The sequence below is a fragment of the Rhododendron vialii genome, chromosome 5a (assembly GCF_030253575.1).
Source record: "Rhododendron vialii isolate Sample 1 chromosome 5a, ASM3025357v1".
Lineage (NCBI taxonomy): Eukaryota > Viridiplantae > Streptophyta > Magnoliopsida > Ericales > Ericaceae > Rhododendron > Rhododendron vialii.
The window spans coordinates 37877410-37901963 of NC_080561.1; the positions used below are offsets into that span (position 1 = coordinate 37877410).

At 39.4% G+C, this 24554-nt stretch overlaps 5 protein-coding genes across 6 annotated transcripts; 1 reads left to right on the top strand and 4 right to left on the bottom strand.

Moving 5' to 3' along the window:
• Positions 1–2026: 2026 nt before the first annotated feature.
• LOC131326423 (amino acid transporter AVT1E-like) lies at positions 2027–8176 on the bottom strand. Its single transcript, XM_058359208.1, has 11 exons — positions 7500–8176; positions 6169–6473; positions 5207–5421; positions 5071–5094; positions 4294–4474; positions 3985–4204; positions 3729–3864; positions 3312–3477; positions 3115–3158; positions 2806–2868; positions 2027–2557 (listed from the first exon to the last, which is right to left on the bottom strand). Exons 1-11 carry the CDS (start codon positions 7685–7687, stop codon positions 2462–2464), a joined length of 1638 nt encoding a protein of 545 aa, XP_058215191.1. The 5' UTR covers positions 7688–8176; the 3' UTR covers positions 2027–2461.
• A 2205-nt stretch (positions 8177–10381) lies between these two features.
• On the bottom strand, positions 10382–11647 carry LOC131326424 (uncharacterized). Its single transcript, XM_058359209.1, has 2 exons — positions 11202–11647; positions 10382–10613 (listed from the first exon to the last, which is right to left on the bottom strand). The coding sequence occupies exons 1-2, from the start codon at positions 11483–11485 to the stop codon at positions 10475–10477; spliced, it is 423 nt and encodes a 140-aa protein (XP_058215192.1). The 5' UTR covers positions 11486–11647; the 3' UTR covers positions 10382–10474.
• Positions 11648–13092: 1445 nt separating this feature from the next.
• On the top strand, positions 13093–17978 carry LOC131326425 (hsp70 nucleotide exchange factor FES1-like). 2 transcript variants are annotated; one of them, XM_058359210.1, is made up of 7 exons: positions 13093–13322; positions 13740–13827; positions 15121–15263; positions 15355–15405; positions 16311–16532; positions 16693–16795; positions 17131–17978. In XM_058359210.1, exons 2-7 carry the CDS (start codon positions 13742–13744, stop codon positions 17711–17713), a joined length of 1188 nt encoding a protein of 395 aa, XP_058215193.1. In that variant the 5' UTR covers positions 13093–13322; positions 13740–13741; the 3' UTR covers positions 17714–17978. The 2 variants fall into 2 exon arrangements, with proteins under 2 accessions (XP_058215193.1, XP_058215194.1); XM_058359211.1 differs by lacking the exon at positions 15355–15405 and having other exon boundaries at positions 13139–13322.
• Positions 17979–18813: 835 nt separating this feature from the next.
• LOC131326426 (thaumatin-like protein) lies at positions 18814–22398 on the bottom strand. The gene is made up of 3 exons (XM_058359212.1): positions 20194–22398; positions 19747–19912; positions 18814–19526 (listed from the first exon to the last, which is right to left on the bottom strand). Exons 1-3 carry the CDS (start codon positions 20252–20254, stop codon positions 19019–19021), a joined length of 735 nt encoding a protein of 244 aa, XP_058215195.1. The 5' UTR covers positions 20255–22398; the 3' UTR covers positions 18814–19018.
• Positions 22399–22602: 204 nt separating this feature from the next.
• Positions 22603–23876, bottom strand: LOC131326428 (light-harvesting complex-like protein OHP1, chloroplastic). The gene is made up of 3 exons (XM_058359213.1): positions 23621–23876; positions 23390–23512; positions 22603–22850 (listed from the first exon to the last, which is right to left on the bottom strand). The coding sequence occupies exons 1-3, from the start codon at positions 23774–23776 to the stop codon at positions 22782–22784; spliced, it is 348 nt and encodes a 115-aa protein (XP_058215196.1). The 5' UTR covers positions 23777–23876; the 3' UTR covers positions 22603–22781.
• Between the last annotated feature and the right edge of the window lie 678 nt (positions 23877–24554).

Below are 24554 nucleotides of genomic sequence, written 5' to 3' on the forward strand. Positions count from 1 at the left end.
ATAATTAGTCGTGCTATTGGATCCCGAATTAACTTGCAACAACCCTTTTTAAATAGTTGAGAAAATATTTTCACCGTGATTGAAGCATGGAGATGCTGCTGAGTGGGTGCAGAGCGGCCGATCCGGCCATTCATCTCGGTTCGGACGGCTCAAATCGAATCAGAGCACATAAAAATCTGAACTATCCATTACTCGATTAAGATCCGAGCCGTTGATTTACCAAGATGAGCCACAGCCGGATCGGCCGCTCTGCACCGCTCTACAGGGAGATCAGCATCTCCCATTCCGAAGCATGCACTTACACTGTCTAGCTACCAAAATGGAACGTGTTTAAACTTAAACCACTAATTACTCTAGGTGATTAGTTTTAAGGTCAAATTTATTTATCACTTTCATGAAGGACGTGTACGTACTTGTTTGGAAGACCTGAGCTAGGTTTGTTGGTTCAGGTGTTTTCATGGCCCCTTATTCTTTAGTGTAGTGAAGATGCAGGGAAAGTGACAAATAATTTGGACAAAAAATTTTAAATGTCCTTTTGTCTCAAGCAAAGAAGAGAGAGCACAGGATCTTTGCTGTAAGTCTACAAAACCTATCTACAGTATTAGATTACCTACCAAGTAAAAGGACGACGAAATATACGTTTTCTTGATTCGAGTATATGATACAAGCCTTGTGTATCCAAACATTCGTGAGGCTCACGACTCTGTTCGGTTTGGATTTTGAAGGAGGTTTTAAAGAGTAATGAGTGGAGAAAGATAGATGGATGAAATTTACTGAGGACCGTGCGCAGGGGTTTTGAGAGCCCCAAACGAACAAGTTATAAACTCTACTAAATATGTTCCTCGTACACTTCTCTCCCTCTCAGGGCCGGCCTCGAGAGCCCGGGCCGTAGTCTTGGTTCAAGTTTCACCGGTCCTTCCTCCTATAATGCCTATGATGATTTTCTTAAAAGGAAAAAGGAAAATTCGACAAGAATTGCGCTATGCTATGGTGCGTCGGTCACACTTATTCAAGATAAACGCATTAATCGGTTCGATCTCGGGCTTTTGGCTCGAAAACGACTGTTCAATTCCCAAAGAATTGGTGTTGGAAAGGCATTGCCCGATCGAGCTTGACTGGCTCTAGAAATAAGTTTCCATAAATGGGCATGAAGCCCTATGGCGTGCTAATGTTTATCTAGTTTTTGAGTCTACGAGCAATATCCCTTTATAGTAATAAGATAATAGAATGTCCCTAAATGTAGGATATACCTTCTTTTTCAAAGGAAAATTGGGAAAATAGGCTCTCATCAATCTAATTAAGAGAAGGGCTTTCATCAATCATGAATTTTTTTTTTTTCAAAAAAAAGCAATCTCCTTGCATTAAAATATCGTATAGATTGCTTTAGCAAGAGTGTTTGTTTGTATTTCCTTTTCTTTTTTTGGCAACAGCGATGGTTATGGGTTGTATCCTTTTCAGCCCTGCATTGTAATGACAGATGGGCTTTTGGAAAGAGTAGTTAACAATTGTTCTTTTTATTTATTTTTATTTTATTTTATTGGATAAACATAAGATGTTCTGACTAGATTGCACGTCTTTCGATTAATCCCTTGGTGACCGATCCTACATCCGCTAGTGGGGAGCCCGATTAAAGTTTGGAACAATCTCCATATAGACGGGCGTCACGAGAATTGGTAGAACTCTGGAGACCTAAGCAAACCATAAATCTCAAAGTCTTGACAACTAGGCCACTGGGGTTGAAAAGGGTAGTTAAAATTAAGCTAGGAAGCTTGAAACTCTAAGTTTGCTGCAGAACACAAAAAGATGAACATTATCATATAAAATATACAGAAGGACACTTCTGTTAATTGAATGAAAGAACAGACAATCCAGTTTTCAGCTCCGGAGCCAATGTAAGACTCGAGGAGACTTGGATCCTGAAATATGATCTGCATAAATGCATACTGTGCGACCATATCTATTTCGAAAGAAAAATGTAAAACCTATTGTTCTATCACTATGTCAAAGTTGGACTCATTCGACACAATTTCATGTTGTAAAATGACGTAAAATGCATTTATATTGAAACTTGGATAGACGGGTTTTAGGATTTAAAGGAAAACATTCCATGGGCATCCTATATGGTTTTACAAATTGCACGGAAAAACTACTACAATTACGAAGAAAGTTGAAAATTGGGTAGGGCAATCGTCCAGGATCATCTGCCCTTCGGTCCGTCCTTGGCCCTTGGTAACAAAAATAGCTCAATCTCATTAATGAACAAGCTAAAAATGTCAGCCAAAACAAGGGCTGAAACTTATGCCCACTGAATGCTTTCCATTCAGTCTCTCTTTCTGATGTTTTGATGGTATATGAATCTCTTGAGTCTTGACTTGCTTGTATACTTTTTGTATGGCTTGTAGTTTGATGACACAACAAAAATATGTGCAGCAGAGCTAGGCTGCTCTCTTTCTCTCTCTGATCATACTTTCTCATCACCTATGGTTGTAATTGCTGAATATGTGCCGACGATAGCACATATCAACCCCACATTCATTATGAGAATGCAAACCCAAATCTGCAAAAGAAAAATTATTGGAATATCTCAATAATGGTCGTTCATACTAACACTGCTTGTTTCGGCATGTTACATTTTAAAGGTGGAAAATGTTTTCAATTTCAAGGATTGCAACCCGAGCACAAGAAACTGTTTTTCTGCTGAAAACGTATTGCACATTAACTGAAAATTTTTCTAGCAAGAAACCGGAGCGTAAAACCACATACAAGCTATCATTGAAAATGCCAGCAAGGAAAGAATATGATTACCTGCAACTTTGTTAACCTGTCACGACAAATGCTGAGATAACACGCGCATGGGAAAATTAGAGCCTGTAATTGACAACCGAACAGAAGATAATCCTTAACATACTGTCGATAAATTGATGAAAAGAATAATAAGAGGGCAAGGTGGAAGGAAAGCAAGCTATAGTTTGATAGGATCGAGTCATCGAGGTCAAGTAGTAGGCATTGGTTCACGCCCACTGCCAATCGTCAACCTTAGCATGGATTCGGCTTGAGAGATGGGCATCAAAGACTGAACATTGAACTGAAGTGTAAAGAAATTGAGAAACTTACAATGAGCATGACAAGCGAAGATCCAATAAAGGCCATCACTGAACCTGCAATGATATTTACACAAATGAGTTTGGAACTGTCAATGAGATATATGTTCATGGCCCTCCTTGGCCTTAATAGGCAGTTGAACTGAATAAGCAGAAGCAAAAAAGGAAGAAATGATTTGAATCGATAAGAATGTGGGTGGAAGTTCTTACCGAAGTATGGAACTGTCAATGCCACAACTAAAGTTGAGAACACTAAAATCGTTCTGATGAGTATTGATATGCTGTAAGATCTATCCAGAGCCGAAGGCAAGAGTTCCTCTAAACTGAATGCTACAGGGGTAATTGTCAAGGCATACTTGGTGACAGGCGCAACAACCTACAGCAGAGACAGATAAATTTCATTTCATTCCACTTACAGCAATTCGGAAAACTACCTCAAATTCCAGCAAGGACATTAACCCAAGGAAACGTGGTGATATTGGAGAATGATACGCGAGAAAATTTGACCGAAAAAGTGTCCAGAACAATGTGTGGCAACACCGCTTTCATTATGATGGAATGAGGACTTCATTCTCCAAAAAGTTTATGGACAACTAGATGGACTTATATACTCCTATACAATCTTACCGTGGTCCATGCTGCGACTTTGGAAGCCATAAATCCCGAGGGCATGTTTAAGGTAAACTGTGATTTCGTTGAGTGACCAAACATCAAAAAGCCACATACTGCAACCGCAGCATACAGTAAACAAGATGCACTGAAGCTGCAGCGAAGTGAACCAATGATAGAATTATGACAAAGCTTGTCAAACGATTTCGACCATTGTCTTGTGCAAGTTCAGAAATCAGATCAATGAACTGGACTACAAGGATCGCTGATTTACCTGATTATTAGAACAGAGGGAAACTTTGACGGTTCCTTCATTGAAGAATAGATATTTGGGAAAACTGAATGGCTCCCATAGCAGAAACCAAAAAGCCCAAGTGTGACAGGAAGCTTTGCAAGGTCCAAAGCTGGTCCACTTGGGTGAAAACCAACTTGGTCAACCACTCCAACCCACAACAGGCATAGTGACACAGCACCAGCTGTGAATACTCCTCCAACTGAAAACCAAATGCTGCAAATATTTAGTAGCTGAACCCCAATCAGCGAAAAGAAAATAGGTAAAACAAGCGTAATTTCAGTTACAAACCTGAAATAACCGACAGCAAGCTAAGGTTTCGAAGCCAAACAGTTGGAAGTATGATGAGTGTTGATGTGATCATGCAGAGTTGATAAGAGTCAAGGTGAATTCCGGAGAAATTCATATTGGCATTTGGGAACAGTGCAGAAAGATTGTCACTCATCATAATCAAGTATTCCACGCAAGATGACTGCAAAGGCTCCTCGCTTGTCAGTAAGGATACTAGCAGGGGACCAAAACAAAGCAATATATAACAGAGTGTTTGCTTGCAAGATCAGCCCCTTTTTTTGCTTCTGCTTTGGGCTTATGGACCGATAACAACTTTAAAGAGCAGAAAAGAGCTACTGATTTTTAAGAAACTCACTTCTGATTTCTTTTCAATAATTCAACTTTTGATTCAGCTCCTCTCCATCCATAACCCTCCAAACCTCTCTTTTGAGAGTTGATCCCAAGCCCACTACTATGATCTGAATTATTCATCTTGTAGTACCCACAAAGAATCGATCGAATATCGACAGGCACGCGAACAAGTTGCATTTTGATGTGTTAAATGGATGGTTTAAGCTTAAGATATTTTTAACAGTCCATTTTATAGAGCAAAATATAACTTCCCGTTTGAACTTTGGGCAGACATATTTTTCTTTCTGGGTTTATGATGGATCACATGTTATGAGTGCTTAGAAGGATATGGAGGGATTGGGTATGGAGTGGAGCTGACTTGAACTGGTGAAAAATACCCACTAAGACCTTTAATGAAACAGGTGGGGAGAATAAGTTCACACTTACATATAACTCTATGTACAAGAATATCTGCAACAACCAAAAACCCAAGTGTCAGCATCTCGCAACAAACCAACCACTCTTCTTCCAAAAAATATCAAAATCACTGATATAGAAAACTGATATCCAGTTTGAGACTTACGGATAAAAATATACGACCAGGGGTTCCAAATGCCGCTTGTCCAATATCTGGGTACGTTTGGAGACGAGGAGAGGTTTCTAAACAACGCTTCAAAAGAATTCCAGTGAAGCAAGTAATGATACCGAAGATGAAGAGAATGGCGAGGCTCCACCACCCTCCTTGTTTGAGTGCATATGGTGTTGAAAGGAGTCCTATTCCACATAGTACATTGATTGCTGCATTTTTATGCAAGAAAAAAGGATTTCAAATTGTTAGAGGTATTGGGAAAGAGAGCATTTGAAGCAGCTCCAAAAGCAATTCTTATGAAGATCTGTCACTGAATTTGAAAATTGCAAGAAAGACTGGTCCAGTTTTAAATGATGAAAACTTGGCATATCCTTGGAGCATGTGCATGGAACTCTTGTTTAAGGATGTGTGTCTTATATGAAAAAATGATAAGATTGACTAAATTTTGTGTGTCGAACGGTTTGTTCTAGTACGAAGTGAATAGTGTTCTTAAAATACATCTTATAGTGCCCCCCAATCGTAAAATGTTCTGCCTTCTCAAGACGAATGTTACCATTGAGTGGTTAATGTTATGACGGGAGACACCATAAGAAAAGTGATTTTGAAAAGGCGTACCATGTTATGCATGATATAGCGAAAAATGTCATGTCTCCTTTTGGTAAACGTTATGCCTTCTTTAGGTAAATGTTATGCCATTTTATGATTCGAAGATGTTACGCCATTTTGTGGTTTCTGTTGTGCCATGCGTAGTTTTTTGTTACACTTTCTTGTTTTTAATGTTATGTCTTAGTTGATTGTTCCTGTGGCAGTAGACGTATTGTTCACCACCAGCTTGACTAGACCTTGAGTCAAATACACTTCCATTTTTTAAGTTTTTCTCCCAATTAGCATTTCAAAAGTAAAATAGATAAGGAAACTAGGAGTGAAAGATCTACATACGGATGTCGCCAACTTACCATTAAGAAGGGATTGTGCATATGAACACTGCTGCATTGTCGGAACCGATTGACAATTAGAGAACCTTGACAGCTGAGAACTAGTTGCAGATAATTTTTCACCCGGTAAGTATGAAGTAGGGACTTCATCTTTGTCCAAGCTAGTTGCTGGATAAATGAGGGGTTCAGTACTACTCTGGAAATGGTCTGCAGGCAGAGAAGAATGAGCACCAGCCTGAGATCTCTTGCGGGCTGATATCAAGAAAGAGCCTGTTAGGAAGCTAATGTTGGGGGGTGTCGCGCTTGTGTACATGTCCATGGACAGCCTGCTTGAAAACATTGGGCAAATGTCATTGTCGAAACCGAATTTTACCTTGTCTCTTAAATTCAATTGGTGTTAGGAAGTATGTTAGTTTTTGTGTTCTACTCGTACCCGTGTCTCTGCTTATTAAAGATGGTGCAAAGGGTGACACAATGTACATGCACTGCGACAATCTAGCAACAGTCTCTCTAATGATGACACTCCAGCAACTCGAACATCACATCCTGTCTTTGGTACTGTTAAATCGAGTTCAACTATCTCTTCCACAATCAATTGGATTTCGAAGGATTTCACCTTGTTTTTATGACGTTCGACGTTGTACCCATTTTTTGTAATGAATTTGTCATCGTACGAACATGTACTTCTTTTGTTGTCTTTTCCACCTCTGACGCACACATACCCCTAATCCGTGCGAATGGATCAAATTCACACAAACAATGCCTGAATTGAAAATCAAATCAGTCACAAATTGGCCATGTTTTTCAATCAATGCGTCCTTGCAGCGCAAGATTTCCATGAGCTACCACATAGTTTAACTTCCTTTCGAAACCACAAATTAAGTCTTCTTTCAACGACGGCAAGGAAACTCTTATTGATTAATTTCTCATTGTGCTGAATACTAATGTTTTTACATTCGGAATTAGAAAGAAAAAAGGTAGAAGCACATCAACAAGCTTACTCTAAGACAACGAAACAAATCACGAAAAAACTCGTATCTCGGGCCAAAAAAATTCATAAATTTAAGCCACAAAAAGTTCGTAAAGAGGGTGTGTGCTCAATACGTTGCCGTGTGCTCAATACGTTGCCGTCAATTCGGTGGGTCGCTAGAAAATTTGGATTCATTAATAAAAATCGGAAGCGTAGACGAATAAATTATTTTAACTCTGTTTTACTATGAATGTTGCAATTCGATTTCTAGGTTTTGCCAATAGGGGCCCACGTGCATGAAAAAATTCCAATGCATGCGCAAAAACTAGAAGCCAAAATTGAAACTTTCAGAAAAAAACACAAGCTACATATATACTTGTACCTGTAACTTTGAGGCCATGTTGGGTTGTCAATGTTTTGATGCATGGAAGCACTTCGCGACGGGGCCGTGACATCAGACTCTGATTCGTAGTCGCCGTCGTCTTCGCAAACCCTTTCGGCCTGGTTTTCCTCGTCGTCGGTCTCGAAATCCATCCCGCGATCCGGCCCGAGATCCTCATCCCCCTTCATCTTACTCTCCGATATAATTCTTCGAGATATAAATGTACGACTATATTTACTTATGCAATGAACGTTCACAAATTATGCTGCCATTGCAACCAACATACGTGAAAAAACAAAGGTAGGATGAGTTTCAGATTGTGGGAATGAGAGAATATGAGAGGACGTGTGATGATTATACAGTGCCTTGGCACGGCCACGTGATGTGTATATTCCTCTTTCACCGTACGTTGTGATGGGACCCATACGATTGCCGCCCCACACATTGTGGTAGAAAAGGAGCCTCCGGGTGTCCCTTGGCGGTGTCCCGGGTACACTGAATAATTTGTCTAAGAGGATTGGGCGGAAAAGGTAAGAAATAGAATTGGGTTAGGTTTTGTCTTCTTTTTGGGGTCCGACCTTGTTGGAGTTGATAAGGCGTATTATCTGGAGTCTTTATTAGGTGTTGAAGCGACTCGGGGCTGCTGTGCCCATCTCACAACAGCGTGCAGCTGCGCCCATTTCATCGTTCGTATCTGTAATCAATGGTTCAGAAAAGAGTCATTTTATAACCGATAATAGAATACTATTGACGGTAATAAATAGTAGGACCATTTAAACCGTTCAAAATACTTTTGGACAGTCAAATTTAGTACAGCCACACGCTGCTATGAGATGGGCTCAACAACCCCGCTTCCCTGTTGAAGCACCACATATGAATGGCAACTCCACTTACGATTGGACAGCCGAGCAAAATTATCTAATGCATGGCCACAACACCGTTTCGGCGTGTTACACTGGTGCCTGAGGTGCCGTTCATAAGGATCCCAAGTCCAAAATCGTAATCTGAATCATTCATCTTATTCAACTCATCTAGTATGTGATGTCTGTAGAATATAAGTCATGATCAGGGTAAGTACGTATGATTTCGGGAATAGATTATCAGACAAATGTGTTGTGGTCATGTTGATAGTGATGTTTGGAAAACTTTGTTTTTTTTTCATAAGCATTACCTACTAAATGAGGCGAACAAAAGAGCCTTTCAAATCAATTAGGAATTGGGGGATGGTGGTGTGTAGTGGTGTGCTGTGCACCTCTGAGTTATCGGATCATGCATCCAACAGCTCGAATCTCAATTCGGCAATGAACTACTTTTGATCGTTGGTTGCTAAGATGAGGTCCGAGCCATTGAATGTACGATCCGACGGCTCGGAGGTGTGTAGCACGGTGCTGTGCACTTCACTACACAGCACCAACCCGAAGTCCATCAATTAGATACCTAGTCGTTTTGATACTGGAAACTTATTTTGTTTCCCTATATAGTGATTGATATTGGAGAGTGATTTTCGTGCTCTCCAAATTGTTAACCGCACTCCCAAGGAGAGTGTGAAAATCAATATGGAGTTGATTTTTGCACTCTCCAAATTGTTAAATGCACTTCGGTTAAGGATTTAGAGAGTGCGAAAATCACCACCTTGACATTTACTAGCGGTTAATATTTTCGATGAATGGTTTCAAACCTTTAATTGTTCTATTGAGCGACTTGAAGACGAGCGTGGATCTTCTTATCTGATGATCCTCTCATGAATAGAGCATAATTGGTACAAGGGAACTAGGCAATCAGACACTAACTGTCAATTTCTCTTATGACCAATATAATCCGATCAAATTCTTACTGATATCGGATAAACCTGATTTTTTGTCTCGATGATAAACATATCTGACTTACAAAAGAACAACTTGGATCGTCAAGTGAATTCTATTTCACATCACATAATCAGGATCACGTCAAGATATCAGATGGGAGAATCTTGAATCCTTCGATATTGATCATCAAATAGTACCAATTAAAACGCAATGAGAAAGGATCATCTCCCATGTGATTAGTCCTCATGTGAGGCACAATGAGTCCTGTCATGGTCCTACTTAAGAATCGAAACCGTTCATTGATAAACGCTTGATTGATCATATTTAATTTTAAAGGATGGTAATACTTTGACTGTTCATTGCCTTTAAATTAAATATTACTATTAGCTCAAACGAATATCGATGCATGTCCAATGAATTCAATTATTAGCATGGATGATATACACATTAATGCATGCCCAAGAGATGTACCGTTAAGATCGTCGAATGGAGAAATTTTTCAGTGCCGGGTGGATAACACATCACTCTGTTGACGTGGTGTCTAAGCGGGCACATCCGAGGTGTCCAAAAGTGTATTGAGCGAGCACATGAGGAGTCCTGTTTTTTCATCACATGAATGATTGTCCCATCAGAGGAACTGGATTCCAAGCCCCTGGTTTATATATTATAGGTCAAGCCTAATTTTTTTTTTACAGTGTCTTCTTGTTTGAATTTTATTTAATTTGTGTAAAATTTTTTGGATTAATCACCCTTCATAATGAAAGTAATAAAAAAATAAAAAATCATAATCAAAAACTAAAAAAAAATCATTAAAGACAAAAAATTCAAAAAAGACAGCTCTGTCTGTAAACTTCTTTGAACTTTATTTTATCATCAAACTCTTTTCAATTCCGACCCATATTTTTTACGTTTTTGGTTTTCCTCGTCGAGATGAATACTTCATCCCAATTTTTTTCGACCGAATACTTAAAAGATGCGTTTGCTAACTGCTAAGAATATTCACTGTCAAAATACTGATCAGTTAATTGAGTCAAAACACTTTCTAACAACTACCAAAAATGCTCATGACAGAGGGAATGCATCAAACATATCATCATTGAAATTGATACATCAAGAAAGAGGTTCACAGTGCTGACATTTCATTTCATTTATCAAGAAATAGTAGTTAGTCTATTTGTCAATTTGGCTGAGCTTGCCAAGGCCACTGCAACGAGCACACACAATCTGCGTCTGGTCTTTCCGAGCCGCATTCGCTCTTAGGGTTCTCTCAGATTGCCTAACGAAACCCGCACCATCGCATTCAGGACACCTGCCACAAACACACCGCATAATTAAAATAGGGCTGCAAACAACCCGAGTCAATAAGTTTAATTTGAAGCGTTTGATCGGCTCTGACTCTGTTTAAAATTAGGTGAGCTCAAGCTTGTTAGCGTTTATAAAATTCGAGCTTGAGTTGAACAATATATGCAAGCTAAGCTCAAACTCTGGAAGAAATTTTTTATAAAATAGTTTAACTTACAAGGTATATCACACACTACAATTTTATGAATGCATTTTTGTGTTTGCTAGCCTATTCGAGTTGAGATTTGGTTGGCTCCAACTCGATCCGTTAACTAAATGAGCCTAAAATTTTGAAATTGAGCTTGTTTATTTAACTTTATGAGCGGACTCAAACAATCCTCAAGCTACTCGCGAATGCCTCGATTTGTTTGCAATGCTATCCAAAGTAGTACAAAATTTGGACTCGAGCTCGTTTATTAACTTTATGAGGCGAGCTCAAGCGATCGCTTAGCGAGCCGAACTTCAAGCTGCTCACGAAACTTCGATTTGTTTTTGCAGCTTTCCAAAAAAAAAAAAAAAACAGAGGAGAGGGAGAGAGAAGAGAAGAGGAATTTACACGTCCTTGCGGGAGAAGAGAATAGGGAAGGCGGTTCCGACGAGCGCCACAGCTATCGCACCGGCAATCAGATACGTGGTTCCCGCAGATGATACGTCTCCAACGGCAGAGACTACCGTCAAAGGTCCGTTCTTGGTCTTCCTCTCCCTCGTTTTCCGAGGCGAAACCTTCGCACCCGTTAACGTCGATGCAGAGCAGAATCTGGACAGAGATGGGTTCCCAGTTGATTGTGTTGCTGAAATCCTGGCAGAAGTGAGAGCCTGAAGAGGAGCAATTGAAGCCATTTTTTGGAATCTGGGTTTGTGGGATGGAGAGAGCGGTATAGTTTCAGATTTTTGTGTAGTTGTATTGCCCCCTCTCTATCACTCACAAATCAGAATGCTGGATAAGGGCGCCACATCGGAAATCAATCTTGTGCTTTTGTAGATAAGGAGGGTCCCGCTTTCTCATCCAGTCAAAAAAACGAGAAATCACGTCAATTTTTATGGATGGTGCCTCGTACCAATCAAAATCTGCCTCGTGGGTAAAGTAGTTAGTCGGAATGATAAACCAAATTTTTGTGAGGGCATTGATAATGTTATTTTCCAAATTTATAATGCTAATATCTAGAGAAATGGCAAAATCAATTTCATATAGAAATTGATAGTACCGCTTCTCAAATTTATAACTACACTTCTAAAGAAGAGTGATACTATCAATTTGGGAAGTGATATAATAAATTCTTTTTTTAACGGAAGTCTACCACCGTTTGAGTCATTAATAAACAAAATATCAACTGACATAGAGTTTTCTCTCTCCACTGAGAGTGAGACAGAATCTTCTCTCTCTAACATAGGCGCGTAGATCTTAAAATTCAAAAAAAAATTAGTGTTTATTGTTTTCAAAAAAATTCCAACTCTAGTTCAGTGTTGAGTTCAGCTAAGTTTTTTGGGTTTTTATTTTATTTTATTTCTATTTAAAAAAAATTTCATTTATTAGTTTTGTGCCTACATTTTTTGATTTTTCGATTCGTCTCGTTAATACGAACCGGAGAAGTAAAAACTAATTGGATCTTCTTTTTTTTTTGTCATATGATAGAAGAATTTTTAGTACCTAATCTCACTTCATTAAATTATGATCGAAACTCGTATTTTTTGAAATAAAGACTAAGCTAAACTAAGAAATGCGGAAAAAATTGAATAAAAAAAAAGACCAAGTGACTTATTTTTGCCAAAATACACCTCGTCGGCTATAATGATGTAGTTCGTTTCGATTTTAATTTTTCAAAAAAGTTGAGCTTCAGTTCGGTTTTGTAAAAACTCAATCCGAGATGAATCGAACCGAAATTATTAAAAGGCTATACTTTTAATCCGCGCGGTTCATCTAACCTTGTTATTTAGTAAATATCTTTTTTCTTCAATTTACACTTACGATCAAAAAAGCCCTAACCCAACGCCTACCCAATACCCACCCCTTCGAAGACTTCAACACTTCGAAGATCAGATCGCGAGCTCGAAGTTCAAACATTGGCTGCGTTATTATGAACTTAACTTAAATCTGAGAATTTTGTCTTTATTTGAATTTTTTTCACTCATTTGTTAGTTTTGCTCCAAACTTTTGTGAGTTATTGATTCATTTCGATGAGAAGAATCTGAGTTTTTTTTTTCTTGAAAAGTTAAGTCCAAACCGACGGACAAAAAATGGAACAAAAACAAACCGAACCGAACGGTTTTCTTAAAAAAATAATCGGTTGCGGTTCTTGAGAATTGGAAAACCGATCGTATCGATTCGGTTTGAGAAGTTCGCCCTCTAGATCCGCCAACTAACAAGAGATTGATTGGGTCCGTGGGACCAAATACAGCCCAACCCCGTGGCCCAATAAACCGGCCTGTTGTAGAACTAAATCCAGACCGACAAAGCCCTATTTGCGAACTCGTCTGGACTCTTCACGTCTTCTTCCAGAACCTTCGAGTTCTTTCCAATGGGTTGGTTGATTTTGTGAGCTTCTACTTCCCATCTCGATTTTTGTAGAACTAAGGATATTTATGTGTGTGGGTTTATGCCTCAAGCCGTAAATTGCTAATCGATCAGAGTTGGAACCAACCGAACAAACCTCAGCAGTTCCGGCAACGTTAAGAACAGGTACCTCTCTCTCTCTCTCTCTCTCTCTCTCTCTCTCTCTCTGTGTTCGTCTCTCTCTAGTAGATGCTTTTTTATGGTTGTTTACCATATGCGATCCGTGTGCACAACTAAAATGCATGGACCTCGCAGAAGTAAGAACTGGGTTTAGAGGATGAGATTATTTTGTATTGAACTAATATGTGTAGAAGACGATGAGTTGTAGGATGAGAATTGGGTTTTGTATAACTTCTATAAATGTGTTACTATTTGATTAATTTACATATTTGCCTATGTTAGCCAGCGAAAAAAATGTTCCTTTATAGGTATACAACTCGCCACAATTAGAGCTTTTCTTGCTTCTTGTTTTCGGAAGAAAGATATGAACTTTATCTTACTTTAGGGTTTTTTCTGTTTGTCTCCTTGATCGAATCTATCTAGTAATGGCGAAAGAAGGACCTGATTGGGAAGGACTGCTCAAGTGGAGCCTCGCTAACTCAGATGGTACTCGTCCTTCTCGTAACTTGAGGTACCCTTCTATCCCTATATATCAGTTTGTCTATCTTTGTTTGAATGGATAAGTTATTATCTTTACTTTGAATATTGTGGTTTTTTGTTGTCCTCACTGTTGCTTTAGGTGGTGGTGCTAATTGTTCTCTTCTTATACAAGTGGCATTTGATTTCATGGTTGAGTTTTGATTTGTGTAATTTTGCAATCTTGACATGTTTTCGAGGATTATTGCTTTGAGATATTGTAGAATTAATCATTTAGGGCCCGTTTGTTTGATTGGATATGAGTGTCTGAGTTTATGGATAAAATTGTTATGTATTGATTAAATATTCATGGGTTTTTTTATATCTCAATGTTTGAGATACAATACCATGGGGATTGTGATATCATTAATTGAATCACTATCAGTCCAATGAGATTACATATTCTGTGAGATCCCATCACTATCAGTCCTGTCAAACAAATTAGCACTTAAGTGAATAAGAGTATAGCTTAACTTTGGAATTTGGAAACTGATCTTACTGATTATGAAGCTTGGTTTCTTTAGTGGATGGGCTCTTAATGAACAGGATATGATACGAAGCCCACTAATCCTAGACAGCTACTGATGTCAAAAGTGACCTAGTTTATGCTGTAAGCATTCGGGTAGCTATTGTACTTCAGGGAATTCCTTTGATTCTGAATATTTTCGTGGTGGCTACGAAAATGACGGTGAAGTATAGCTGATTAGCGAGTCAGTCAGGAATTTGTTAATGAGGTTGTCAGGAGTTAGTTATAGTGGACTAGTGGTGATGTCTGTTGTGATTTTTGAAGCTCAACTGGTTACTTTTTCTCCTCCAGTTCTACATATAAAGGACCATATGCATATTATGTGGATGGAATGGAAAGATTGATTTATTTTCACCATAACACGAGAGAGAGTTTCTACGAGACTGAATACGGCAATCGTACGTACGGCTTAGAGCTAAGGCATTCATAGGTCTAGTGTCAGAGCTCCTTCTAGGAAGTGATAGCTTAAAAGGCAAGTCTTCCTGTCTCTAGGGAAATGGGAAGGCTCTTTCTTCTCACACTCCCTCTCATTTATACCCTTCCCAAATCCTCGCGTCGGCTACCATTTTAAAAGCTCCTGCTGTGGCATTACAATAAGTTTGTCGCTTCTGGGATGGACATTACAGTAGTATGTTTTGCAAATTGTGGGATCCACTAATACTCTTAAATGCGGTCCTTACATTAGGTGAACTTTGCAAGCAAAAATTTATTTTGTCATCCCAAATCAACTCTAAATTTGTCTTCTTTTCTGTACTTTTTAAGCGAGGAGGACAGAAAATGGTTCATGGAAGCTATGCAATCTCAAACTTTGGATGTCATCAAGCGAATGAAAGAGATAACTCTCGTTATGCAAACTCCTGAGCAAGTCCTGGAGGAGCAGGGAGTTACTGCTTCAGATATTGAAGGTATTTGAAAACATAGTCTCCAATTGGAATCGTGTAAAATGTTAAAAAGATTGAATTCAATTTCTTTTTTACTGATCTTGCATTCTTTCAGATATGCTAGAGGAGCTACAGGAGCATGTCGAGTCCATTGACATGGCTAACGGTAAGGCCATTCTTGATTTGGAGTCTGGCTCTTCCTCTTCCTCATTTAGGGATGTCTTATTTGGTGCCATATGGACATTTTGTTTTGCAATTTTTCATTTCATGGTTGCTAGAATTTGTAGTTCTAGAATGTCACTCACTCTCTCAAGTACAGTTGAACCCTAGGAAATGATTTCTTCTCTTTTAAGGATGCTTTTAACTTGCATTATTTGAAAAAGCTAGAATCTTTCTTTCATGTTCTCTTTCTTTCTTTCATTAAGGTTGTGCCTTTTGTGCCGATCATAAAAAAAAAAAAGGTTGCGCCTTGTGATTATGCATGTTATCATTCAAGGTATTAGCCTCAAGAAGAACAAGTGAATAGTTTATTACCCAAATTGTCCCCATTTGTTCTTTTGCGGCATCATTAGCATGTCATTGTGCTTTATGCTCTATATACATCTGTTCATTAATTTTAGTCACTTCTACTCATCTGGATAATTTCCTTTGAAGTTGCACTTTCAAGAAAGCGTTCCTGGGATGCTAAGTTTGGAAATTCCTGAACTGCTGGTGTTATTAATTATCTGTGTTCATCTGCATATTGTTGAGGCCTTGAGGTTAAACAAGTTCCTACTGAGGTTCTGCATTGGGTTCAACGCATTGTGTCGACGCTATTGTCTTCAAAATTACTTGATCGGACAAAAGTGTTAAAGTGCCCATTGAAAAGGTTAAAAAAAGTGTAGTTTCATGGGTAAAATGTGTTGATCAGTAAACATCGTGGATTACTGATTGAGAAGGTTAAAATAGCGGCTTGTTTAGGTTTACCATGTAAACAATGAAAGTTTCTGTAGGTTGTGATGAATGAAAGTGGTATTTGCATCTGTACAAAGCAGTTACTTGGTGCTTTGGCTGACTCTTCAAATCTGTCAGATCTTAACTCAATTGGTGGATTGGTTCCTCTCCTTGGTTACCTGAAGAACTCCCATGCTAATATTCGAGCTAAGGCTGCAGATGTTGTCACCACAGTTGTTCAGAATAACCCAAAGAGTCAACAACTGGTGATGGAAGCAAAGGGCTTGGAACCTCTGCTTTCGAATTTTACTTCAGACGAGGATATTACTGCTCGTACCAAAGCACTTGGAGCAATATCCTGTGAGTATTTTTTCCCCTCCTGTTGAATTTTTATTATGTTAAAGCTACGCTCAGAAATGCTTCTGCAGTCTATCATTTGGGACTCCGCTGCATTTTTTCCTTGCGACTTATGGTGGATGGATTTAGGGAATGTTCTAATTATGGTGTGGGTGTGTTTCAGCTTTAATCATGCACAACAAGCCGGGAATTGCTGCATTTCGTCTTGCAAATGGTTATGGTGCTCTGAGAGATGCTTTGAGTTCAGAGAATGCGAGATTCCAAAGGTAACCTGTGTTAATGACTCAATTGACTCAATATATCAATTGTGGTGCCATTTTGATTTTCATCACTTTTCCGTGACTATGTTTCTATTTTGAGTCAGGATTTTTTCAATTCCTAGGTTATTATTTGGCCCTTTTTTTTTCCGTCCTTTTGAACCTGGGTTAGTTTATGGTCAAAGGTCTGTCATGGTCCTTTTCATCTGAAGAGTGGAGTCGGAAAAGTGAAGAAAATTAGACAAGGATTAATTTCTAAACAAGGGCCCCTATAGGAAAAACAATACACCATTGCGGAGAAGTTAGTCCAAGGTTCTGAATTTCTTATGAAGTTTATGTTGCAGGAAAGCACTCAACTTAATCCACTACCTACTACGGGAGAACCAGTCTGACTGTAATGTAGTCACTGAGCTAGGGTTTCCTCGGATTATGATGCACCTCGCCTCCAGTGAAGATTCAGAAGTGAGAGAAGCTGCACTTCGCGGCCTCCTTGAGCTTGCCAAAGACAGGACTGATGGAACCCAGGGTGGTTTTGGGGAGGAAGATGAGAAACTGAAGCAAATTCTTCAAGATAGGATGAATGGTATTAGTGCGATGCCTATGGAGGATCTTGGGGCTGTCAAGGACGAGAGGCAGCTTGTGGATTCCCTCTGGAATGCCTGTTTTGACGAGCCGTCTTCTCTTAGGGAGAAGGGGCTTCTTGTTCTTCCAGGGGATGATGCACTTCCACCTGATGTTGCCGGTGGGCATTTTGAACCTCCTCTGAGAGCCTGGGCTGCAAATCCCGAATTTGGTAGGAATGCTAGTACTGAAAAGAAGGAAACCCCTTTGTTGCTTGGTCCAGGTCCTTCAACAGAGGATGGAGCCCGTCTCCAAGTTAGCTCAAATGGAGATGCTGATGCAGGTGACCACCACCGTAGTGACTAGTGACCGATGACAGTAATGTAGCTTGGCGTGTTCATATGTTTAGTTGGACGCGTTTTTGTGGAATTTCTTTTTTTTAAAAATCCTGTGTAACAATGCCTTCTTTACTGTCTGTCTCTCAAATTAGCACTCAGATGTTTGTGTGTTATTATTGAGATATGGCCACTGGTTGTCTGGTTTTTGTAGAAAATGTTTTTGGAACACAAGAGGCTCTGCATGATATTACATTTGGAATGACAAGGATGTTGGTACTATTTTTGATGTTGAATTGCTTGTAATGTGATGGTTCCGGGCATTAATATTCCACGTGGTGATTCTTGAGAGATGAGGAAATTTACTGTATGATAGTCATGTCCATAGGAAAATGACCACCTGCATGGCTGGATGAGGTCTGAGCTACTTGTAAATTAAGAATTTTGTCTATCTACATCACAAAATTTGCACCTGTTGTCTACTCCAACTAATAGGTTACCTCAAAATTTACTTGCTGTCTGGGGAAGCTGCTTGCCTGCTTCAAGACCTGTTCCGTTTCAACAATGAAATCTGGTATTTAAAAGCTATGATTTTTGTTCGCAGCATCCAGTTCTCCAAGCATTGGTTTTCAGTACTGATCTGTGTTGATTGCTTCAATAGGTTGCAGACTTGCAGTCAGAGGCATGGAGCACCATGAGCAGCACACAAAGGTAAGAAGACTCTTGAGAACTTGTTTGATGGGAAATTTGGTTCCATGGATGGTGGAAAGTTTCTTTGATTGAGGAACAGTAAAGTATTTTTTTCTTCTTCTTTGTTTTGATACTTCAAGTTTGATCTCTATTAAATTAAGTCGCTTATCTGGCTTGACAGTTGATTTTGAATAAGCATCTCACATTCCCCCACTGAGTTGCATGAAATTAAAGTAAAAGTATGTGTTTAAGTTTCATTCTTTCTCATTTGAGTGTTTTCTTGATTTCGAGCCAAAGGTAATTGATGAATTGGAAACATCTCTTTTCCTTTTCTATTTAATTACCCAGTTCGTATCTTTGTTTCTTGTGTACCCGGGAGGAATCCGATCTCTTCAATCTCGGGACACCATCTAAATAACTGCAGCACAAAGAGTCAAATAGGTTGGTAAGAAAGAGCCTGAGGTCGGGTTGTATGGCATACATCTCCGTTGAATAATTACAAGGTTACCTTAGGATGATGTTCCATGCATCTTCTAATAAGCTAACATTGCCTTTGACTAACCAAATATATTGGAACACAAATTGCTGGAAAGGAAAATGAAAGGGATCTCCAACACTTAACACACTTCATTTCCTAGTGTTGATCTCATTTGGGTGGGCAGAAAGTGATGACATAGCGTGAAGCCCTGCACTTGTTAAGGCTAGAAGAGTCATCGAAAGCGTAACTATAGGCTTTAGGACATATTGCCTTGAACAGGTGAGAAAACAGTGTTGGTTTGCAAGTTTGGGGGTTCCCATAACTCCCAGTGCAACAATACTTGGCCGATTGCATAGCCAAACAAGCACTCTTGCACCCCACCACTTTCCCTCCTATCCTCTCCTCCAACATCGACGGGCAACAAATGTTCAAATCCACCACGCAAGCCGCCACTCCACACCCGATACCGCCTCCCACAGGAGCCATTGATACCGGCAAGTTGAATCCATCCACCAAGCTCACGTCGTAGAAATGCAAGGGTGAAACTGATGTCCCGAGCGTCATTTCCACCACCGTGGCCGGTGGTACTCCGCCCATGCCCCGACAGTGGAGTTGGTTGGCGCAATCTCCGGTTTCACAAGTGCCTTTTCCACTGGCGTCGAAACTGCAACCTTGCCTGTTGTGGCAGAGGCAGAAATTTTACGTCAGTATTCTCAAATATTAGACAAACTCTCAACGAACTTTTCCGTCACAAGTAAAAAACATTGATACTAATTAAACATAAGAACAAACTGGTACATTTGTCTTCTACGTTTAGATCCAGACTAGTTTTCATGCACTGGAAATTTTTGCATGATGCTAAGATAGTTTCGTTAATTGTCTCCGCCACTACTTGCCTGGCCCAAATTCTCCCTGACCACTTCTCTGGCACGTCAATGACTGATTCCTCACCGCTGCTCAGTTGAAACCCCCCATCTTTTGGCGTAGGCTGACCAGCGCCGCCTAGCATTCCTGGCCATATGCTTTCATTGCAGTTGTTTACAAGTATAAGTTGAGCCCCATCTGCAATAACAAAAAGAAAAAAGTTGAAGAATTACTGAGTTGCTTAGTGAGTTTATAACCAAAGAGCATTCCTGTTCTTTAAGACCGTAACCTTACACACAATTTCGTTGGCCACAAACTGACATAAAACACAACTATCTTGCTACCAACTCATTGTCTACTGTGAAACAGACTATGAGTATGATTTCGCACATAAACGTGTAGGAAACGGGTCTAACAATGTATATGAAGTATTGAACGAGACAAACCACGTAAAAGAATTTAGGAGGAAAACAATGTACTTGTGACAGAGAGGGAGGACAATAAGAACAGAAAGCAGAAGACATGCGAGGAAGGTGGCATTGCTCAAGTTTGATGCTGTTGTTGGAGAGACAGAGAGAGGGAGGGGTCTGCAGTTGTGCCAAAAATGAGGGGTTTGGACAACTGCTTCCAATGTGAAGTACAAGTGTAAAACAACCTCGTTAACTGCTGTACCTCCCTTTGGCATTGGTTTTATAGCTTATCTTTGCTCCTTTTTCACTTTTTAAACATAAGGGGGCATCTGTGCATTGCTTCCAATGGAGGGTTTGCTCTTGTTCAAGTGGTACATTTACTAGTTTAACATGAAAGATACCTCATCCACTATGAAAACAATAGCGCTGGATGCTTTCTTTTGTACATGGGTGACATCCCGTTGATGCCTTTTCAGTAAAATTTTATTAGTATTACTTGCAAAAAAAAAAAGAAAAAAATGAGTCGGATTGTAAGTAGGATCCTTTGTGTATGCCGTAGCCTAGAGATCGATCCGCTGAATCAATGGTACTTGTTTGCAAGCGATCAAAGCATGTTTTTTCATTTCTCCAAGGATTCTCTGTCGTTAGAATTGTTGTGGTCGGTGGATATCCGACAGCATTATATGGAGCAAATCTAAAATTTACAAAACATTTTGTTCGCGTTGTCGGGCTTTGGAAGAGATTGGGAATGAGAGGGTTTGGGACGTCCAGTACTTTGGTTTTTTTTTTGAAAATGGCCTGGCCCTCCCACAAAAAAATTACCCAATGGGTGGGGGAGAAGCCATATCTTTTGCTTAATTGTGTTTGCTTTGGGCCTCTAAAACCAACCTCTTTCTCTTTGCGAATTGTCCTTAATAAGTTTTCTGTCCAATTATTACCCCAAAAACCTCCTCCAAACCCAAACCAAGAACCAAGTTAGTGATGGATAAAAACTTTTTAATTAGAGGAGTTGCAAAGGGATCCAAATAGTGGTTTTGTTTAGTGATGAAAGTAGGGGTACTTAAAGCATTAACTTCGAAAACACTAGAAGGGTTTGGGGTTGTAAAGAGACATATGATATTATGGATCTTACTTTCTCACCCTTGTCCCATAAGCTAGATATCCCTTCTGAACCCACATTTCAACTGGTTGAGCATGTATGCTAGGGCGGCTTTACAAAAAAGTGAGAAGGGTCCAAACTCCAAAGAATACACTATTTTTTTCTAATGTACTTCGGCCTCGTACAATTGTTAATATTGGAACAATTGTACGAAGCCGAAGTGAGTGAAAACCCACTTGAAGTCAGTAAGTAGAGATGATAGCCCAACAACAATAATATAAACTCTGTTCAATTAATTTTCAACCAAACCACTACTTTTTTTTTTTTTTCCCAGATAAGAGTTATTTATCATAAATATTTTCTGCACGTTCTTGTCAATGCTAATCTTAAATCCTAGAGCAGCCCCTTCATGGCTCAGTTTGAGCCTGTATGGTTGCTTGACTTGTATGGTTGTGATTTGTGAACTCCTTTGATTTCAATTTTTTTCTTTCCAAAAACCGGATGTCCGGGTCAGGTTGTGCGTACCTCAACTAATTCCGGGCCTCTGAAATTAACGAACCGGGAAAACCCTCCAGTGACCGTAAGATTTGGAATATTTGGCCTCCATGACATTTTAACATTCCGTGCACTGGTGCTGAGTCGTCGGACTTATCCACCTAGGGATTCGTGGAATTTCTGTGGATTGCGTCGGGGGAAATCTACCAAAGCTAGGCAGATAGAAAGACTACAGCGACGACCTCATGGAGGCAAGCACTTATTACTTTCGCAATTCTCATGTCCATTTGGTGAACTTCGTTACACAACTATTAATTTAACGACTATAGTGTGTATTGTGGATAAGCTTTTATAACTTTATAGGAAGAATGCTTGAAGTCTGGATCTGGAATGAATTGCACAGTCCGCTTCCAAGAATTAAAGGTTTTGAATGCAAACGTGTCATGGTTTATTTTATTTAAAATCTTCCAAGTTTGGAAGCAAAAGCTCATTGTTTGCTAAAATAGCCAAAAGATTGCACATGCCTTTCTTGTTCATTGTTTCGGTAAATTGGAGGGCCAATACCACAGTCCGCTAGCAGGAATCCAATTAAAATCGGATCAAAATCCCGAATTGGTTATCGTAACACACGGGTTGATAGTACGCGAGTTGGAGTTGATAGACCTTCTGGCTAATTCAACCAAACGTAAGTTCCCTCTGTAGTGACTGCTATATATCACTAGAATGTTCCACCGGATCTATGCATCTATATTGATCGGTATTTTTTTTTGATAGCTCAGGTGTTCGAGCCAACTTTCATACAGCTCGATCAACAAATCATTTGGCTCTCTATCCTTGTACTTCTGTAGTTCTGTTTTCGTTCCTCGTTCCATGAGGTTCTCAAATTCTTTGAATGTGAAACTCATTTCATGTTCATAAAATGGCAAACAAATAAGAGTCAATTTATGCATCTGGGATGTGCTCTGACAGCTTGATAAGGAAAACCTTGAATAAGTTACAGGGTTTAAAACTTCAAGTGCTGTTGACATACTGCTCGCTAATGCTCCCTCTTCTGATTGAATCCTCATAGAGGGAGATCAAGACCTTTCCCAATTTCCACCCCAATCAGTTGAAGGATTCCCTTGTTTATGATCTGAAAAACGAGAGACATCACCCCCAACGATTAAAAAAAAGAAAAACCATAATTATAGGTATGCGTAAAGAAATCGTAGGATTTGAAACTCTCTAAAAATCAATCTGGCGACTGCTCTCAACAGGATCAACGTAAAGAATTCGTTCCCATTAAAGAGGTTTTATCGGTTTCATGCCCCTTTGAGACTCTGAAAAGATGGGGAAAAAAAACCCATAAATCGGGAGGGATTCGACTAAACATCTCAAAAAGGATCAAATACTGGTTCATTTATTTCTCGTCTCAACTTACACCTTTATGAATGGAAGCGGAGGAATGGCTATAGCCGTATCTGAAAACATATCTTGGGGAAATGAAATCTCGCTTCGTTTTCATTGGAAACTAGAGTAAGGAGTAGATTTTCTTGGGTGTTCTATATTTGATTTGACCTGTCGATAAATACGCAATCGCAAGCATACGATTCATGATTTGTTTGAGGAACAGTAATGAACTAATAACCAAGCACAGTTCTAAAGAAAGAAAGAGAAGTGAAAGCAGCTCACCAATTCCACAATGAAAGTCCCAATGAGGCCAATCATACAAGCTCTAGAGTTCCATATTTCTGCAGTCCTTGTGAACCCAGCAAATGGTGCTTTGAACGTTGGCTCCACTTTTGGCAATTCTACCTAAAAATTATAAAAACCCATTTCGATTCAATCAATTTTTAAGCAGAAACAAATTGTATCTAACATTTCTACTGAGAAGGGAAAAAAAATCCCAAATAAAGAACATACCCCTGCAGGAAGCTTAGCAGCCTGGATCTTGAAAGCGACGCGGTCTCGGGAGGTTTTGATTTTTGGTTTCGGAGCATGGAAGAGGGAGAATTGAGGATTTTGATGGTGGATCGTTGGGAGGAAAGAGGATGAAATGGATGGCAGAGTAGTAGCCATTTTTCTTCGGTTCCTGCAACTGTAGCCATTGCTTTCTTTCTATCTTATACCTTATCAACTGCCCTTTAACTTGGGCTTTGAGCATTAATCCTCTGGAACCCATCCTATCCTAGTGGAGAAACAGAGAGTGTGGTCCAACTTCACCACTTGAGCTTTCAAGCTTTGGACCTACTTGGTGACATATAGTAGTTCTTTTCAGCATTCTTATTTTCACTTACAAGCGAAAACATGTTTTAGTGGATTCGACAATTTTAGAATTGGTTTACTTTCGAGATTGCCGGTGGAAAAACCATAAAATTTGGTTGATTTTGAAATTTCAAGCATGCGCCCAGGGCGCGATGCAATGCGCTTGAGGCGCACTGATTTGCGTCTGAGGCGCAATAACACTTAGAAATTAGTCAAACTTTGCGGGTTCGCTTCGGACACTCCCGAGCTCCGATTTTCGCAAGGTTTGAACCGTTAAAAAGCTTGTTGAGTGTACTTTCTAACCCAAGTAGTTTGCAATTAAAGTTATTTGTACATAAAAAGATATGACCAAATTACTCTCAGTGAGTTGAAATGTAAATCATTCTGGTAAAACGCTAGCATCTCCTTCATTTTAAATCGGATAAAGACCTATAACGTATCGATAAAGAGGATTTTTAAAGTTCTAAAAGTTGGTTGATTCCAACCATAAAAATAATAATGTATAGTTTATGAAAAAGGGGTGGCAATTAGACCGCTACAAAAATTATCTGAGCACTACTATCTCTCCACTACCAACACTGTCACCGTAACA